The sequence below is a fragment of the Podarcis pityusensis genome (genome assembly GCF_964106645.2).
Source record: "Podarcis pityusensis genome assembly, chromosome: 2".
Lineage (NCBI taxonomy): Eukaryota > Metazoa > Chordata > Lepidosauria > Squamata > Lacertidae > Podarcis > Podarcis pityusensis.
This window is the reverse complement of record NC_138029.1, coordinates 72,710,601-72,728,829: the sequence shown is the minus strand read 5'-3', so window position 1 is coordinate 72,728,829 and position 18,229 is coordinate 72,710,601. Positions and strand designations below refer to the sequence as shown.

General features: G+C 44.3%; 1 protein-coding gene and 1 long non-coding RNA gene across 5 annotated transcripts in view; one reads left to right on the top strand and one right to left on the bottom strand.

Moving 5' to 3' along the window:
- Positions 1 to 4,586, top strand: part of LOC308472044 — a 40,900-nt gene extending 36,314 nt beyond the window's left edge. Inside the window, exon 3 of the long non-coding RNA XR_013983265.1 lies at positions 4,498 to 4,586. This is a non-coding gene — a long non-coding RNA (uncharacterized lncRNA). The remainder of the gene's footprint in view (positions 1 to 4,497) is intronic.
- The window catches only part of BSN (bassoon presynaptic cytomatrix protein), a 196,539-nt gene that overhangs the window by 132,954 nt on the left and 45,356 nt on the right, over positions 1 to 18,229 (bottom strand). For all 4 annotated transcript variants that reach the window (XM_080996376.1, XM_080996375.1, XM_080996378.1 and 1 more), the window contains exon 3: positions 16,269 to 17,105. In XM_080996376.1, the coding sequence (XP_080852502.1) occupies positions 16,269 to 17,105 (837 nt within the window). The remainder of the gene's footprint in view (positions 1 to 16,268; positions 17,106 to 18,229) is intronic.

The following is an 18,229-nucleotide window of genomic DNA, read 5'->3' as shown; positions in this document are numbered from 1 at the left end:
TACCTTGCTGGAATTGTCTTAACCTGCTAATCTTCTTTGGCCAAGAATTACTAAATAATTACATTTCCGGGACCAATGTGCCCATCTCCAAGGCAGCAGAAGGTGCTTTGACAAAGGGGAAAAGGCAAACATTCTTAAAAGGGATTCCCCATATAGCTGCTTCCACCTTCAGAAACAATTGTAAAACGGTTAAAGTCTGTCTGTCACACAGACACAAATACACCCACCTCATGCACCTAGCGCAGACATGCTCAAGAATTGAAAGCATTAGGAAGGGGTCGGATAAATCCCTGTACAGCTGCTTGCTTATGACAGCAGCTTTGAGTTACACACTGATTTTTCAAAAGCACATGTGCAAAAATTAAAAGAACTCAAACTTTAATGCCTCTCTCCCCGCCCCTTTCTTCTGTCTGTTCTTTTGATGCCTGGGGATGTAACATGCTTCTCTCTCAACTGCTGAGCTATCAGAGTGCTTTATATAATTTACAAGCATTATTCATAATAGCCAAATGCAAAAACTGGAAGTAGGACAGACTGTGCTTCAGTCTCCCCCCCACCCATCCCACTTTTCCTTTCATTAACTTCAAACCTGACTGTTACAGTGCATTTTTCCAGTAGGTGATATAAAGCAGGTCCATTCTCTACATTTTTTATATGACTAATTCTTTTGAACTCTGGTATGAATCATTGGTTTTTGATGGGAAATTAGGACCTTTGCAAGCCTAGATGACACCTGCACAGGGGCTCAAACTCAAAAATCTGTTTGAATGGAATCAACCTGAACTGGCAGACAGGCTGATTAAACAATACATGCTAAGTGGATCAGGAAGGAGCAATTCTTAGTGATAGTCTACCATTAGATCTGTATAATCTCCACTAATGATAAAGGTCCAGATAATGAGAACTACAATGCCATCCACTACTGCTTCTACTACTGCCATCCACTACCATCGACTGTGGGGAGGACTGTAGGGCCTGCTCCCTTCTAGGGCCTTTTCCAACTGGCCCAGGGGGCGTGGCCCAGGCCCTTATTTGGAACAAACTTTTGGGGAAGTGTGGGAAGTGTTCTGCCATTGCTTCCCTGTTCCAGGTGGTTAATGTGCTTTCAAATGTCCTCAAGCAGCCAGTGGCAATTTAAATTTTTATTTCTTTTTTTCCTTTTTTCCTTTGTTGGGGGTGGGTGGGTGGGATGGATATTTGGTTGGGGATTAATTTTAGTATAATTGTTCTGTTCCTTTTTTTGTTGTTGTTTTATTGGTTCTGTATAGTTTGTGGGGGTTTTTTAAGGGGCGGGATCAGGGCTGCCTGGGAGTGGGGCAGCTGCTTCAGGTCATGGCGGATTTTCTCCTGGAGACACCTAGTTTGGTTGTCCTAGGGGATTTTAACATCCATGCCGACACGACCTTACAAGGGGCCGCTCGGGACTTCGTGGAAAGCATGGCCTCCATGGGGCTGTCCCTGAATAGGTTTGGCCCAACTCATAGTCATGGACATGCCTTAGACCTGGTGTTCACCTCTAGTGACGTGGGTGATCTGACACTAAGTAAAAGTGAAACAAAAGAAGTGGCATGGTCAGATCACTTCCTGGTGCAACTGGACTTCTCCGCGACCCTTCCCCTCTGCAGGGAGGTGGGACCAACTCGGATGGTCCGCCCCCGCCACTTAATGGATCCAAATGGTTTCCAGAGAGGGGTAGGGGATGCTTTATCCCATGCTGATGGCCTTTCAGCTGATTCCCTGGTGGCCCGCTGGAATGTGGAGTTAACCAGGGCTATCGACTGTCTGGCTCCAAAGCGCCCTCTCCGATTGCATGGAGCCCGGACAGCCCCGTGGTTTTCTTCGGAGCTGAGGGCGATGAAACAATTGCTGAGATGGCTAGAGCGTTGGTGGCAGAAAACTCACTCCGAATCTGACCGGACACAGGTTAGAGCTCAACGTCGAGCCTACCAAGTGGCGATAGCGACGGTGAAGAAGACTTTCTTCACCGCCTCTATTGCATCTGCAGAAAATAGTAGCAGGAGATTCTTTCAGGTGGTTTGCAATTTAACGGAACCACGTGTACCACTGGGGCCTTGTAAAGACCCCAAGATCTCCTGCAACGATTTTGCAAAGTTTTTTGCAGATAAAATCACTCATATTCGGAAGGAGCTAGACACCACCGTGGGAGCAGGGCTGGGGCGGGAGAGTGCTAGAGCCCTGTCTGGTCAAGTTGCATGGAATCAATTTCAATCCGTTACCCCCGAGGATGTGGACAGGCTGCTTGGACACGTGAAACCAACCACCTGTCTTCTTGATCCTTGCGCATCCTGGCTAATAAAAGCAAGCCGGGAAGGGCTGGGCGATGGGCTCTGCGGGGTGGTGAACGCTTCCCTCTGTGAGGGAACATTCCCAGACCCGCTGAAAGAGGCGGTCATTAAACCGCTTCTTAAAAAACCATCTTTAGACCCGGCCAGTATGGCCAACTATTGCCCAGTCTCAAATCTTCCATTCTTGGGCAAGGTGATTGAGCGCGTGGTTGCTGAACAACTCCAGGCACGCCTGGAGGATGCGGACCATTTGGATCCCTTCCAATCGGGATTCAGGCCTCATCATGGGACTGAAACTGCCTTGGTCGCACTGGTTGATGATCTCCGGTGAGCTAGGGACAAAGGTGAGAGTTGTTTCCTGGTTCTGCTGGATCTCTCAGCGGCCTTTGATACAATCGACCATAACATCCTTCTGGACTGTCTAGAGGGGCTGGGAGCTGGGGGCACTGTTATACAGTGATTTCGCTCCTTCCTCCTGGGCCGTGTTCAGAAAGTGCTGGTGAGGGATGAGTGTTCAGACCCCTGGGCCCTCACTTGTGGGGTGCCTCAGGGTTCCATCCTCTCCCCCATGCTTTTTAACATCTATATGAAGCCGCTGGGAGAGATCATCAGGGGGTTTGGACTGGGTGTCCATCAATATGCAGATGATACCCAGCTCTACCTCTCTTTCAAATCAGAACCAGTGAAGGTGGTGAAGGTACTGTGTGAGTGCCTGGAGGCGGTTGGAGGATGGATGGTGGCTAATGGATTGAAGTTGAATCCTGACAAGACAGAAGTACTGTTTTTGGGGGACAGGGGGCAGGCTGGTGTGGAGGACTCCCTGGTCCTGAATAGGGTAACTGTGCCCCTGAAGGACCAGGTGCGCAGCCTGGGAGTCATTTTGGACTCACAGCTGTCCATGGAGGCGTAGGTCAATTCTGTATCCAGGGCAGCTGTCTACCAACTCCACTTGGTATGCAGGCTGAGACCCTACCTGCCCACGGACTGTCTCGCCAGAGTGGTGCATGCTCTAGTTATCTCCCGCTTGGACTACTGCAATGCGCTCTACGTGGGGCTACCTTTGAAGGTGACTCGGAAACTACAACTAATCCAGAATGCGGCAGCTAGACTGGTGACTGGGGGCCGCCGCCGAGACCACATAACACCGGTCTTGAAAGACCTACATTGGCTCCCAGTACGTTTCCGAGCACAATTCAAAGTGCTGGTGTTGACCTTTAAAACCCTAAACGGCCTCGGCCCAGTATACCTGAAGGAGCATCTCCACCCCCATCGTTCTGCCCGGACGCTGAGGTCCAGCACCGAGGGCCTTCTGGCGGCTCCCTCATTGCGAGAAGCAAAGCTACAGGGAACCAGGCAGAGGGCCTTCTCGGTAGTGGCGCCCGCCCTGTGGAATGCCCTCCCATCAGATGTCAAAGCGATAAATAACTACCTGACATTCAGAAGACATCTTAAGGCAGCCCTGTTCAGGGAAGTTTTTAATCTGTGATATTTTAGTGTATTTTTTGTTTCTATGGAAGCCGCCCAGAGTGGCTGGGGAAACCCAGCCAGATGGGCGGGGTACAAATAATAAATTATTATTATTATTATTATTATTATTATTATTAAGATTAAAGGGTTACAGAAAGATTGTTAACTAAAGAACACAGAGCTTTCAATAGGATGAGCATGACCTTCTGGATCCCATGCTCTTCTCAAACAAAGCACAGAAGGAATATTAGCAATCCTGCAGAGAAGGACTTTGCTAATAAAGGGCTGAACACACTGGAAATGTGAGCTTGTAATGAGAATATAATACCATAGCAAGAACTTTGCACAATTCTGAGTAATGTGTAGATGTATAATTATTATGTATTACATTTATAGCTTACCTATCTTTCAAAGAGCTCAAATGTCGTACTTGGTCCCCCTCCAAATTTTATCTTCACAACAACCCTGTGAGGTAAGGCTAGGCGGCTCACCTAACTGACTAGTGGATCGGATAATAACTAACCTAAGGTGTCCTGGCAAGCTTCATGACTGTGTGGAAATTCACACTCAAGTATCCAGTCACCACCAGGGAGAATGGGAACTCTAGAATCAATAGGAATTTATTCAGAGAACAATAAAAACCAAAGTACTTAAGAACATAACAGAAACCTTGCTGGGTTAAACCATAGATTCATCCAGGAATCCACACTGTTTCCCACAATAGCCAACCAGATGTTCATCAGAAGCCGGCAAGAAAGACATAAAGGCAATAGCACTCTTCTACACTCACTTCCCAGCAGTTAGTATTCAGAGGCCTCTACTTAATGTTTCAGAAGCAAGGATGCTATAAAGAAACAGAGACAGAAGGTATAAGTATGCAATACCATAAAATAAATCATAGTTTGCGTATTGGGTCCAACTCCCAATTTTGGTAGCTAAAGCTTGCATCTGCTCTCTGGCATCAGGATGCACCGTACATACATGGCTCTCAGTCCCCTCTGATTTTCAGGAGAGAGGTGGCAGTTTTTTTGAGATCGTATTTTCCTGTAAGCTTTAGGACTCCTTCCCATCTATAGGAACCTTCTCCAGCCCTGTCACTTATTTCATTTTGTCACCTGAATGCTAAGACTCTCTATTTGAAAATATGGGGAGTGATCATGCAAACATTAGGCTTCTGGAATTGCATATTATTATATTAAGGACGAACAGTGTAAAAACAAATCAATGGTGTTATAAGCTATATACCACAGTAACTATACAGACTTGAATGTCAGTCATTCAACATCACAACTGAGGGCTATTTTGGATGTCAAAGTAGGTGGGGAGGGGAAGAGAAAGTGCAATCTGCCATGTCTGAAGTGAACTTTTGCATTGCCCCACACCCCCACATACAAGCTGTCTCCCCATTTGAAATTTGCACATCACCCCAAAGGTCACGTCTCTTGGCACTGCTCCGTAAGGCAGTTTAATAGATGCCAGTGCCTATCATATAGGCGCAAACAATTAAACAAGAAAGAGTAATTACAATATTATGAACTGCCATAAAGATGAAAAATGTCTTTGGGTGTGTTCAGACTGCTGGGATTCTGCATGGTTTGAGAAAACTGCATGGAGCATGTAAGGTATATGGCAGCCATAGGTAACCTCGGCCTGCCAGATGTTTTGGAACTACAACTCCCATGATCCCTAGCTAACAGGACTAATGGTCAGGGATGGTGGGAATTGTAGTCCCAAAATATTTGGCGGGCCGAGGTTGCCTATGCCTGGTATATAGAATTTACAATGATCAATTGCCACATCTTCGTAGCATATGGGATAGGAGGTAGGTTATACAAAAACTTCTACCTCTCTTTTTTAGAAAAAGAAAATCATGTATTTAGTATTAATAGGAATAATATTAGTTAAGTGGGAGTCATGTTACCAATATATCAATTTAATAATCAGGTCCAGAATGAGTCCATGTTTGATATTATACTTATGGATTCACAGGTCTTAAGATTGCTTATCCAAAGTTGTCCAGGGATAATTGGTGACTGAATCCATGCTCTGGCATATTTGCATGAGTAATGAAGCAATACTAACCAGCTTGAAAGTTGTCTGATGCACAAGTTTTTCCATCAATGCCATTTTCCATACTTCCTGGTACCAATTATCCAGAAAGGAATTCTTGCAAGACCTTCAATTTTTTTAGCAATTACAAGTCTAGCTGCTATCAGTAAGAATGTTACGAGTTTTTTGTGCACAGCCCCTCAAATATATGTAATAATGCCAAGTGTGGGTCTGGAAGCAAGGACTGATTACCAATTGTACCATGGAAAACTCCTCCTCATGATGTTGCAATTCTCTCACATTATCACCACATAAGGAAAAATGTTCCTCAGTTCTCACTTTGCCTCCAACATGATGGAGAAACCGTGTTAGTCATTCTATTTTGTATGTGAGGAATAAGGTACCAGCGAAATGCCATCTTTAAAGAGTTCTCTCTGACTCTAGCAGAAATTGTTTCAACAGTGCTTTGCTTCAAATCCTTTTCCACTTAACCTTGCCAATTTCCAGAGTTAATGTTCCCCAATTCTTTTAAGTCTGTCATGCGCTCCCAATGTTTGAGCTAATAAATTTCTCTAGATATTTGACAGTATGCCTTTTCTCCAATTTGTGGTTTGGTTTATTAAATTCTCAAATATCATGAGAGGTGTAGTGACTTGACTCACAATTATGAACATTGTTACGAAACGTTCCTCCTGGTGGAGTTGCTTTCTAATTGATTTTGTAATTGTCCTGATTTGGGTCTGATTCCCTGACTCCTGCAGTTCAAAATATTATCTAAGGTCCAATTCCTGTGCAACTTGGCATCCAGAATCTCAGGTTGGGAGATTGAGGTGTAGCTAACTTAAATCATTTGTCTTTAGGGGAAGAGGAGAGTTGGTGGGATGATGTCATCACCTCCTCAACAACTTCAACCTTATTAAAAAGATAAAAAATCTTCCAATGACTGGTGTGAACAGAGCTCTCCCACTATTCCTTTCCTAGCATAGTACAAAGGTGGATGTGTACATTCAAGGTATGTAGATATCTTTAGCAAATGTACAGTATAACACTAAGCATGTTTACTTGAAAGTAAATGCCAGTGAGTTCAATGTGGTTTACTCTCAGTAAGTGTCTTTAGGATTGCAATCTTACATTAATTTGTTCCTTTAATTTTTCAACAGAAGATAAATTCAATTTCCCTCCAAGTCTGGAACCAGGTCACTTCGCATGTCCATATCAAAATCCCCACCCACCCCCCCAGTTCTGGCAAAGCACATTAAACTGATTTGCATTTATAGCAATAAATGAATGCTACTGCACAAATTCAGTGTGTTATTTTAGGGAAATAAATTAAAATAAATAAATCTCAATCCTGCAATTCCAAGAGGATTCAATCCATGTGTACATACAATATGTAGAGATGCGTTTAGCAATGATAATCACTAAAACAACAGTGCTGAACACACCAGTAGTGTCTTGTCTTTCAAACTCTCTTTACTATTTCAGATTCAGATTCTGTTATATTCTCTGCTAGAAGCTTGACACAAATCATATGTCACTTTATCTTATTAGCTGAAGGGCTGTACTGCCACAGATTATTTTTGCATGTTCTTTCATTTACTCTTTAAAACCAAAGGGAAGTTGTCTAAGACTTTAGGCAATGCAGAAGGCAGTGCTAGGCAGTCATCATCCCTAAAACCTCTTCTAAGCACATGTTTATTCTATTGATTTTATTTATCTCTTTGTAGATATCTACAAAGATATGATTTGTTCAGAAAGCTGCTATTCTGGATGATATCTATGTATGGGAATTCAGTCACTCCATTTGCCATGGAAGCCTCCTATTTGTTCAGATTTCCAACAGACTGAACTACGCAGACTGTAGTATGCATTGCAAATGTTAGCTTGAAATGTTCTGTCAACCAAAAGAGAACACCCAATCCATAGTATTCCTCTAGAAACAGTAGGAGTATGGCTGCCTACCTTAAATAACGATATTTTCCTGGTAAACAGTTTCTGCTGCTTTCCCCACAAAAATGAATATGGCTTTGCCTACTGATGTAATAATAATAATTTACTATTTATACCCCGCCCAAGCCAGAATACCTATGACATGTATTACCCACTCATTTGCTCCCATTCTGCTATTTGAATATCCAACAAAGACATTAGCCCTACATATGTACTCACCACGAGCAACGTCTTCCTCTTAATGCTCCAATATTTTTGTTTAGATGACATGATATTAAGTTCCCTTTAAAGAACCATAATTTTTCTATTTTTGAATAACCTGGACAGCATGTCCATGCTGGGGTCAGCTCTTATCTAAATTGTTCTAATCTCCACATTTCTGGCTTTCCTGCACATCTTCCATTATTATTATTATTATTATTATTATTATTATTATTATTATTATTATTTTGTTTCAGGTTGTCATCCCATTGCTATGATCACATTCCTCTCTCTTCCACTTCCACATAACTCCTTCTATAACCCTCCAGTCCCCATTTGCAAAGCTGCTCCACATCTCTGTCCGCATACCATGCCTCACATCTCTCCTTATTTCCCCTGTACTCTTTCAACATCCCAACAAGATTAGCTGCTATTGGTGTGCTTTTTATTCCACTGTGAATCTTGCCATGACACTTTCAGCAACTGTATCATATCCCCTCTCTTTTTCATCAAGTCACTTCCTTCCCTCCTCAAGACTAGTTTCATCACTATGTGTTTCTAGAAACAGCTTAACCTTACCTTGTACTCCAAATTCTTCCTTACCTCATTTCTAGTTCTCTGTCAAACCATGACCTCTCTGTGTATCCCTGTCAGCCAGTTTAATATAGACTATAAGTGCTCTGGGAAGGGACTGTATCAGCACTGCTAACTAAATATTAAATCAATCAGAGCTGGGACACATCTATTTTTTCTTCGATTAATTTTCTATAATAGTTGGTTATGCAAAATTAATAAACAACAATAATGACAGACCTTTTGCCATATATATTAAGAGAGGCATTGCCTCCCATTGGCTGAATAGTGATACACCATGGAGAGAGCTGCGGAGCTATCATGGATTCTCTCTCCAGGGGAAAGGAGTTAGGAAAGCAACCCTGAAATAGGTCTGCTTCTACTGCTTGAAATGGTCTCCCCAGAGATCTGAATAACAGCCAACTTTCTAGCTGTACACAAGAAGCTGTCTAGGGAGGGAGGTTGTGAAATCTCCTTTGGGGCTTGAATATGCATCTGCTGGGGATTCTTCTGCTGTACAGAATATTAGGGCAGGGAGACTTAGATGGCACAATTTCTTTCACACACGCAGCAAACTATGTAACACTGCATATATCTCCACAACTGTTCCTCCTTCCGCAGGAAAAGACTGCAACCTTGGCATATATGCACATGTACAGTAGGATCACAACTTGTGCTGATTTAACTTGTGCGACTGCAACCTGACGCGCCTGGTGGCTGGCCAGCTGATATCACACTAATATTAAATGTATGCAAGTCGGAGAGTTCCTTGCCTTGCTTACTGGGCTTGGGAAGGTCTCCTGTGGGTTCTGGAGGCCTTCACAAAATCTTGGAAGCCCTTGCAAGATCTCGTGCAGGCTTTGGAAGGTAAAATTGCTTGTGCTGGGGTGGTTCCAGGGGATTGTTTTGAATATACACAACTTTGGCTTTATGTACTACCCCCTCAGAAAGTAAACCCTGAGCAAAACACGATCCTACTGTATGTGTACAGTAGGACCTTAACCTCCTCTTCTCTTCCTGGAGAAGAGGAGGTTAAGGGGTGATATGATAGCCATGTTCAAATATATAAAAGGATGTCACATAGAGGAGGGAGAAAGGTTGTTTTCTGCTGCTCCAGAGAAGCGGACACGGAGCAATGGATCCAAACTACAAGAAAGAAGATTCCACCTAAACATTAGGAAGAACTTCCTGACAGTAAGAGCTGTTCGACAGTGGAATTTGCTGCCAAGGAGTGTGGTGGAGTCTCCTTCTTTGGAGGTCTTTAAACAGAGGCTTGACAGCCATATGTCAGGAGTGCTCTGATGGTGTTTCCTGCTTGGCAGGGGGTTGGACTCGATGGCCCTTGTGGTCTCTTCCAACTCTATGATTCTATGATTCTATCTGTATATCACCACTTTACACATGAAGTCAGAAATTGGGGCTGCTCCTCTTGTAACACTATAATACTGCTTTTCAACAGTGACGGTGGCAGGTACATTATAGACAGGAGTTCATCAGACCTCTGAAACAGGAATCCATCCTCCATTGGGAGCAGAGCATGTATAATCTTTTAACAGCTCAAACTGGGCTCATCTTCCTCAGTAGTTCAGTCCTCTGGAGTGTTTGGAGTTGTATCTGCTGACCTTGGTGACTGCAGAGCTAGAACAGCTAAAGAGGGGGAAAAAGAGCTGCAGTGTAGCACTCCTGCAGAAAAAGTGAGAGCTGCAATCCATGCCTCCACTTCTGGCAAAGCGAGTAAAGGCCTTAGAGGATCTCCTGCAAATCCAATCCAGCTCAGGGAGGCAAAACGTGCTTAAAATCTGTAAAAATGTTTCCTACAGTATAAGATTCAAGAGAAATGGACAACTGAAGTCCTTTGAACAAGGAGATGGCTGCCTCCAAAGAGATTTTAAAAATCAATATTATAAAAAATATAATGGAAATTGACTTGGAGGGGATAAAAAGCATTATTCAGTTCAATTCAGATGTAACAGATGAACTCCTTATACCAAACGCATCCCTGAACCATCCGTTTAAACAGTGTTTCATAGACGTGTTGCATTTTCATGTTTCCACTATTTTTCAAATTAACACTGGGGTCACATATCAGTCTTACCTAAAGGGGATTATTTCTAGGCATGGGAGTCTCACTGGGAAGAACACAGCTGGGGAGAAGCAGTTTTCAGTGGAAGTATTCAGCAACTCCTTCCATCTCCCCATGTTGCCCTTTACAGTGTAAATTGTCCTCCCGTTCTCTGGCTTCATAGGAAGCCAACAGACATCCGAATTTAATATACAGGGCTCCCACTGCCACCATCAGATTTTTCCTCTTCTTTAAAACATTCAGCATATAATGCTATATACACTGAGTTCAATGTTTCTTTCTTCCTTCCGAGCTGAAAAGAGTTACAAGTGCAGCCATAAAGAAATGAAAACATTGAGAAAGCAGTGTGTATGTAATGGGGCATAGCACAAGTCTGCTCCCCTTCTCTGGTGGGCGGGGTTGTGGCTGGGCCTCAGCCCCTGCAATGATCTGGCTGGGGGTGGAGACTGACGGCCTCCTTGATGCTGTCTGGCCATGTTGCCGGTGCTAGGGCAGGGCCTGACCAGGGGTGGCCCCGCCATCCAATCAGTGCCGGCAGGAGGCATGGCCGCAGGTAATTTAAACTGCAGTGTGGCCAGAGACCATCCTCTTGCGCCTTTTGCCATGTAATGGGGTATAGCACAAAGTAACAACAGATCTATTCACCCCAAAACACACAAATTGTATGCAACCCCAAGTGGAACAGCTTGGAGCCCAGTTCCCCCCAACTTACCTGACTGTCCATTGTTGGGTGAACCCAAATTTACTCAACATCGAGATTGGTGTTGTTTGAGGGTAACATCATGTGGACTACACAAATTAAATGTGAAAGCAAACAGCTGCAAACACACAATAAACCTCAGTGTGGAAAAGCCCCATGTATCTGATTAGAGTAGGTGTAGCTCAAAAAAGCTTGTCCCAAAATAAATGAATTAGTCTTGAAGGCGCCATAAGACTCTTTTATGTTTCTTCTGCAACTAATATGACTACCTCTCTTGCAGTTAAAATCAATAGTACATCCAAGTTTCCTAAGTATAGTTAGGACTGAGCCAGGGGTGCCGACTTGCCCCCCACCTTAAGGGGGCGCAGACATGTGATGCGTCACGTGATGCCGCCCACAAGACCTGTGGAGGGTGATCTCCGCGCTTGCTTGTCCCAGCCACAGCCCAGGAGCCAGGGTATGGCTGGGACAAGTGAAGCAAAGACCGCCCACTCTCGTCCCAGCTGTGTGGAGTCTGGGTTGCTGGGCAGAGGCTGGCGCTGGGATGTGCATGCAGCTGCGGCAGTGTGTGGTGGCAGCCCCCTCAATATTGGGGGGCGCGCTACCCCCTGCCAAAAAGTATTGGGAGAGCTGAAGCCCCCTCCGCCCCCTATACCCAGCACCACTGGACTGAGCTGTTAAAATTGTATGGACATGACAGGCAAAATCTAATAGCAAGCATTATTTTGTCTCGCTGTACCTTTCATGAACAATGTGAAGTCTGCTTTTAACAACAAACATTGTTATAGCTATAGAGAACTGATTTAAATAAAAGTTCTCCAGGAGTACAGTACTGCCTTCATTTCTTTCCTTCTTTTTTGGTGCAGAAAACTTACATTGCCTGTAGTCTTTGGTTTATTATTTATCAATCTTTAATTAGCATAATCTTGCAGATATTGAAATAAAAGAAAAATACACAGTGGTGTACCTAACATTCTCTGCTTCTGTTTATATGGCAAGCAGCTACACAAGCAGACAGAACTGTTTGCTGAACATTAATTTTTGATTTTAGCAAACGGGCAAGTTCACATGCCTACAAGTGAGCTTGCTTCTGAGCATAACTAATTATATGGCGGAAGAGCTCACCACAAGCACAAATCATACAGTCAGCTGTGTAGATTCTTCTAATCTTCTCCACAGGACAAACAAATAATTTGCACCCATGCTGTAAAGATTTCATCCTATACCTGGCAAGAAGGGCAGAGTCACCCAGAATTAGGGTGGTATAGTGTGGTTAAGAAGATTGCAGTTGGACTCCTATTCTGCTCTGAAAATCACTGGGTGACTCTGGGTCAGCCCCTGGGCCAGCTTTTCTCACAGGATTCTTGTGAGGACAGAATGGGGGCAAACCCTCATTTATGTTTTCCCAAGTTCCTTTGGGGGAGGGTGGGGCATAAATGCAAAGAATAAAACAAGTAAAAGGCAAGTTTAGTGTTGATGATTGTGCTCCAGGTCCACTCAATTGGTCCTTGGGGTGCTGCATAGAAAGGCCGACATCTTCCTTGCTCCCTAACAATTCTAAGTTTGGGCAGCAGCAGGGAACACTGATCTTCTGTCCCAAGGGAATCAAACATGCTCCTACTCTGCAATTGCCATCCTAAGATCTGAGTCTATACATTCTGACACTACAGCACCATTGTTTTTGCAGGCCAATTGCTACATTTCTATTAAAGAAGGAAAACAATATACAAATGTAAATTTTAATCAATATATGACTGAACAGGTTTTTATTCATTAGGGGTTGACGGAGAGAATGGTGAAATGAACAATCCAACGAGCAAGCAGTTTTAATGGTTCCTTACTTTCCCAACCTTGCTAGGTTAGCAAGAGTGATATACAGTTTAACTCCCCGCCTCTTTTCTTCAGTGAACCATGCTTAGACATGGCTACAAACTGCCTGTTTGGGCAGACTGCTGCATATCTTTTTGTAGAGCACAGTACTCATCCCTGTATTCTCTTGGTGCCAATGGGGAATTTCTTCCCCAAAGCAAATACTAGCTTTAGTAAAAGGATTGTCCTCAGGACTGAAGCAGGGGAGGAAAGCCTTAAATTCTCCCCTCCGCACCTGCTGGTGGAATTTGCATCTTTTAAAAACCTGCATTTTTGTTCAGCATTCATAAATAACTCAGAATTTGGCAGTAGCAGCCTATTTCAAACATTAGGCATGCAGTTCCAGACTCCTATGGAGTTATTTTGTTTACACAAAACACTGCAGAAGTGGGAATACCCCAAACTTTATAGTGTCAGAGATTTGCTGATTTATTGGCTGTTAGGAGAGCTGGACTGCCCATGAGGCAGGATGAGGGAGCCGCCTGAAGCAGCACCCCTTAAGGGGTGGCACACCCGTTCAACTGCCAAGGTGGAGGTGAAGGTAGAGGCATCTTCTACTGTAAGGAGCTAACCATATACATTTGAAACCCTTCCTACTTTCCCTTGCTATTCGTTGCCCCATTTTTAACCAATGGCTCATCCCTTCATCGGAACTTGGCTGTATCTTGCTCCTATGGAATGTTCCAATCTGCACTGTGCTGCTTCAGTCAAGGTTTTACATTCTGTAAAATGTAATATGGCATCCTCTCTTGCTCCTTGTTCATCTCCTCTTACATGCAACATTGAGCTATGTGGGGTTTTAAAAGGGTCCCCCAGTCCCTGACATTACTATTCAAATGCTATGAAGCTGTTGCTGACTTCATTGCACCAATGTTACAAAGTCACTGCTCCGTGCAAAGAAATGTCATTACCCAATTCACATGATTACACCATTTAAGCCATTTTTTTTATCAGACAAGGAAAACAAGGTGAGAGTTCCCAGAGAAAGCTAGTGTGATGCTTAAAAATAAAAAACACACTTGCTTGCAATTTCATACTTGTTGTAGATGGTTTGAACTTCCTACTTAGGATTAGTGTACTCTTTTGGGGTCATTTAGGGGTGCAGCTTGGCAGGTTAAAATAAGGGGCCTTTGGGCTTCCTGTGGATAGAGCTATATAATAATGCAGTACACTACTAGTCTTGCAACTTCCGTGGTAGCATCACACCCACACAGGCATTTCAACGCCACCACTAAAATGCAGCACTCTTTTGCTGTGTGCGAGGTGACAGCTGTTTGACAGTAGTAGTTAAAGTAAACCAGAAGCCACTTAAAGTTGTTGTGAGAAACATCTATATACACTTGAAATTTCAAGATAGCTCTTTTCCCCCTTTGGGGAAATGAAGGGTGCAGGGAGGGCTAAATGGTACTTGGATTCGAGCCAGATAATCATGGACTGGATTTTATGTCCCATCCAAGCAGCATATGTACCCACAGCGGTGCAGCACCCCACAACACGGTCACAGTGCTGCTTCTGTGCTAATTGAGAAGCCATCTGCTGCCCAGGTATCAGTTCCAGTTCCCAGAGCACCAGGAACTGCACAGATCCCTGACTTTACATTGCAGAAGAGAATTTTTAAAAAGAGTAAGACTTTTAGGACCAGCCCCAAAAACCATCTCCTGAAATAATGCCCTGAAAATCAAAATGCACTGCTGTGCCATAAACGCTGATCAGATTTTTTATGCGTATGTCACAGTAACTTTTAATCTGATTTAAATAACACCAACTTTAACCCAATTTTATGATTTAGAATGGATTTTTTTTATATCTCCAAAAAGATGTAAAAGTGGTTTAGAAGAAACAAAATTGCTTCCAAATAAATTACTTTTGTAAAATCCTATAAATCAATCTTCTTAATATTGTGCACTAAGAGGCAGGCTTGTGCTTCCTGTGCATTTTCCAACCTCCATTTCCACCAACAAAAAATGTATGATCCATACTAGAGACTGGGTGGATAATAGATCCAAGCCATGTGACTCAGTTCTCTGTAGTTATAACCTCTAGGTATAAGCTCCCTACTATGCTGAGGATTATCAGATAAAGACGGTAAATTAATTGAGAACTCTCAGGTTCTGTGCCTCTGGTCTGGACTCATGAAAGGGCCAGCATTGCTCCATGGTGATTTTTGCAATGATCCATTAGATTCTAGCAGAACTGGAGGACTTCACATACATTTCCAATTAGATGTAAAGGGTATGACTACACCATCTTCCTAGGAAATTCACCATTTACGGTTCATGCTGAAACTGATTACCTATGAAAGCAGCATGACATCTTCCAGGTGCAAATCAAAGACTTTTTTTAAATAAAATGATGGATGACTCATCTACTATCATATTTCCTTTAAACTTCAGAAACCCAAGACCAGAATATGCATTCGTAACCATTTCCATATTGCAGAACAGGAAAGAGATATCTGTGTGGTGATACAAGGCTTGGGTACCTTAAGACCTTTCCCTACGTACATTCTTCTGCCCTTACCCACAAGGACAAGGTTCATCAAGTCAACTCCAGCCTTCATGTACTCACTAGGCAAGGCCGTTACTCCATCAACTCTTTGGCAATCAAATAATTATCATCAGGATCTATCCCAGCAAGTTGCAAAGCATTCTGCCATTTCAGCTTGGTATCCAAACCAAATGCAACCAAATCCAGAGCAGCTCCTTCTTACCCAGGCTTGATGCTTTTGCGTTCAGAAGCAAAGCAAAATAAACAATTACTTGCCCGTTGCTTTCACAGTGCTACTTTCCCAGGGACCCTCATCCTCTCACAGGCCAAGAAAACATGATCGCTTTGTTCCCCCCAGTCTCTTCCAAAACCAAATTTTGGAGGAGCAAGAGGGAAACTACGTAAGATTCCTTTATGCATTTGTTTTCATATGAGAATAGTTGCTAATTTCCCCCATCAAACCAATAAAAACATGCACTGCCATTCATATCCTTATTAACCATATCCTTATCTATATTGAAACCAGCTACAGGAAATGCACTGCTTTTCAACACTGTGTTAAAAATTAAATTAGGAGCCTTACCTCCACCAGATGAGGTGTTGGGTTGAATCCACACATGTTGCAGACCTGCTGCTTACAGGATGTACAGGTATTATAGTTGGAGGGTTCACCGGAGCCCACGTTGATCTCTGCTTTACAGAGGGGGCACAAGACCCTTGCTTTCGGCACTTCCTTTGGCTTAATTACTTGTTCTGCTTTTGCTTGCTTTGCAGCCGGGACAGTTCCAGCCTTACCCTGCATTCCAGGTGTGGTGCCTGGGGCTTTAGGACCAGCTTCTTTGCTGGCATCGCTGAAGACAATTTTCGGAGGCACTTTGCCAGGGGACTGCTGACTTGGTGGGGTGGCCTCTGGCTGGACAGACATGAGTGTGCTTGCCTGGGTCAAGAGGGAAGCCCCAAATCCAAAGAGTTTACCAGTGAGGCCCTCTTGGGGCTGCTCTTGCGCCCCAGCACTGGGGGCAGGGGCCGAAGTCTTAGCTGGAGAGTCTCCCACAGTCTTTCTCTGATCAGTGGACGAAGGCTTTGCTTGCTGATGCTGAGGGGAAGACCTCACCACTTCCTGAGGAGCAGCAGGTTTTGGCTGGGCTTGGCTGGGTGGTTCCCTCTGGGCTGAAGCAGGGGGTGGTTTGGGGGTCTCAGGCTGCATGACACCAGCACTTGGCCTGGGGCCTGGCTGCATAGTTCCTGGTTGTTTCTCTGGTCCTGGTGCCACATGGGGCAGGGGCTGTTTGGCTGGGGAATGGGAAGGGGAAAGTGCCGGGGAATGTAGCTGCTGCTGGCTTTTGGAACGGGGCGCAGTGGTCATGTCCATCCCCAAAGCTCTCTGCATCTGGCAATTTAAACATAACCATTCTTGCACCTAGAAGACAAAAACAAAGAAAAGCCCATAAAGATACATGCACAACTCAGTCATCAGACAGCTAGACTGACAACATGAGAACACAGAACCTTTGTCCCTTGTTGAATGTTGCTTTTCTACCCAATGAACAAAACAGACTCAGTACATATCTATAAACTCTTTCTCCAGAAAGATATTTTGCTACTCAGTAAACATCAGGGGTCCATCTGTCAACTATTTCTTTTCTTTGAAGGCCTCCAGTGAAATCTCTGTCTCTAATACATCCAGCATAAATTTGTCTCTATGACCTAGTTCATGTCTGATGAAGGCCTCGGCCTAAGCATCCGAGGAGAATGTGGGACTGAGGAGCATGTAAGTCCCCCAACATCTTCACAGCCATGCCACACTGTTTGTGTGAACATTTTAAAGCTGGTATGATTAGGCAAATGGCAGTGGCAACATAGCTGGCCTCCATCTGGTGTTATCAGTTCAAGCAGTGGCGGAGGAAGCCGCTCAGCCGCCTGGGGTGCACCGTCCATAGGAGCGAGGCTCACCGCGGGGCCTCCAGAGCCTGCCTGTCTCCTCCTACTCAGCCACCCTGCAGCTGGTGGGGAGGCAGTGAGTGAACTGTTTGGGCATTGCGGAGCCTGTGTGTGCTCAAGCCACCGCATCTCTCCCAGGAGAGGGTCTGCGTGAACTGCAAACCCTGCGGTGAGTGTCGCCTGGCATTTTGTCACCCCCCTCATTGTTGACACCCGGGGCAGACCACCCCTACCACACACCCCTTCCTCCGCCCCTGAGTTCAAGCATGAACACAGCCTAAGCTGGAGCACAGCAGCCCTGTGTGCTGCCAAGGAGGCCACCTACAAGTATGAGTGAGACTTAGTTTAGTGGCACTGTTCAGCTCAGTATTCTCCAATGCACTGGCTTATCTGGGAAAACTTGTTCAATGAATGGCCAACCCTGGCAGTGGCACGTGAAAATCATGTAGTACTATGTATACCCAGACAGCATGACTTGCACACTGCTGCCAGGTTGGTCATTGACTGAAAAGATTAAGCTTTACTACATTCTACAACCTTTCAAAGCTCTGGAAAGCAAACACAGCAGCATCTCAGAGGCAAGATGGAAAGGTTCAGCCTTCC